The sequence below is a fragment of the Microtus ochrogaster genome, chromosome X (genome assembly GCF_000317375.1).
Source record: "Microtus ochrogaster isolate Prairie Vole_2 chromosome X, MicOch1.0, whole genome shotgun sequence".
NCBI lineage: Eukaryota > Metazoa > Chordata > Mammalia > Rodentia > Cricetidae > Microtus > Microtus ochrogaster.
The window spans coordinates 49,010,674-49,012,163 of NC_022026.1; the positions used below are offsets into that span (position 1 = coordinate 49,010,674).

Below are 1,490 nucleotides of genomic sequence, written 5' to 3' on the forward strand. Positions count from 1 at the left end.
GAGAGAGAGAGAGAGAGAGAGAGAGAGAGAGAGAGAGAGAGAGAGGAGATGAGGCCTGGCTTGATATACTTTCTCTAACAAGGCCACACCTCCTAATCCTTCCTAAACGGTCTACCAAGTGGGAACCAAACATTACATATATGAACCTATGGGGGCCATTCTCATTCAAAGCACCACAGATGGCAGGATGTATATTGGTCTAACAATGTGATGTCTTTGGTGAGTACGGGGAGGGAATTCCACTTGAAAAACATGGTGTTATACTGGAGAATCCTGACATGATGTGATTTGTAGGGAAATGAGTGGGGAGTGTGCTCTGTTCCTTCTTTACTTGTTGGCTATGGAGAGTACACATTATTATCTGGATGTGCTGTTGCATATCTTTAATCCCAGTGTTAAAGAGGAAGGGCTACCTGAAAAGGGTACACAATACTATCCTAAAGCAAGAAAAAAAGAATTGAAAACTCTCCCTTAGCTTTTCTTAGCCAGGCATGAAAATTCCTGATACTTTCTATTAAAACCCTTAATACCATTCATTCCCATGATCCATGTCGTAGCAATGTTTTTTAAATGAAAGCTCTTCTCCATCCAGCTTTCTCTAAATGTCATTGCATGCCTCTCAAAATCCCTGTAGCCTTTACGTAGCTATGGTACGCATGTGTTAAGTTGTCTTGCATTGTTCCACAAGTATCTATTTTCTTTCACCAGTTATACTCTAGGCTTCTTGAGAATAGAGGTTGTGCTATCGATTGCTTTTGTTCTTTCTCACAATGCTCCAGAGAGACTCTGCTAAGTACCACTGAAGTCTATAGTTTCTTGAGTTCCTACTATTTGGTAATAGTGAGACATCAATGGCTCTCCTTTTAGCAATAATTAATAGTTTAAAATATGTTTTTCAGGTATGGATTCACAAAAGAAATTTTACATAAGTACAAGGTAAGACTCATACTTGTTTTTCTGTGGAAAAATAAGGAGCTAAAGAAAACCAGATTGTTGCTTTAAGAAAGGTGATGGGCTAATTAGTTAGAATCTGTGCCAATAAAATAATAAGCACAGCAGGAACCCCTCACCGTGGTAGAATCTTAGATTTTCTTTTTCATTATGACTGTTGGATCAGTTTCAGCATAGCTATGAATATATTGCATTGCTTTAAAGGTACCCATCCTTGATATTTAATTCAGGCAGGCAGGCAAAGAAATTACCAATATAGTGGAGGGGTTTTATACATGCAGGAGGCATAGCATCCCACATTGGGTATACCACATTGGGCACTACCAGAGTCAGAGAGAGAGAGACAGAGACAGAGAGAAAGAGAAAGACAGAGACAGAGAGAGAGACAGAGAAAGACAGAGACAGAGAGAAAGAGAAAGACAGAGACAGAGAGAGAGAGACAGAGAAAGACAGAGACAGAGAAAGACAGAGAGACAGAGAAAGAGAGAGAGACACACACACACACACACACACAGAGACTGAGAGAGAGAGAGAGAGAG

General features: G+C 40.1%; 1 protein-coding gene across 1 annotated transcript in view; it reads left to right on the forward strand.

Annotated features, from left to right (window-relative positions):
• The window catches only part of Ppef1 (protein phosphatase with EF-hand domain 1), a 112,394-nt gene that overhangs the window by 85,699 nt on the left and 25,205 nt on the right, over window positions 1-1,490 (forward strand). The window contains exon 9 of the mRNA XM_005358789.3: window positions 900-936. Within this exon, the coding sequence (XP_005358846.1) occupies window positions 900-936 (37 nt within the window). The remainder of the gene's footprint in view (window positions 1-899; window positions 937-1,490) is intronic.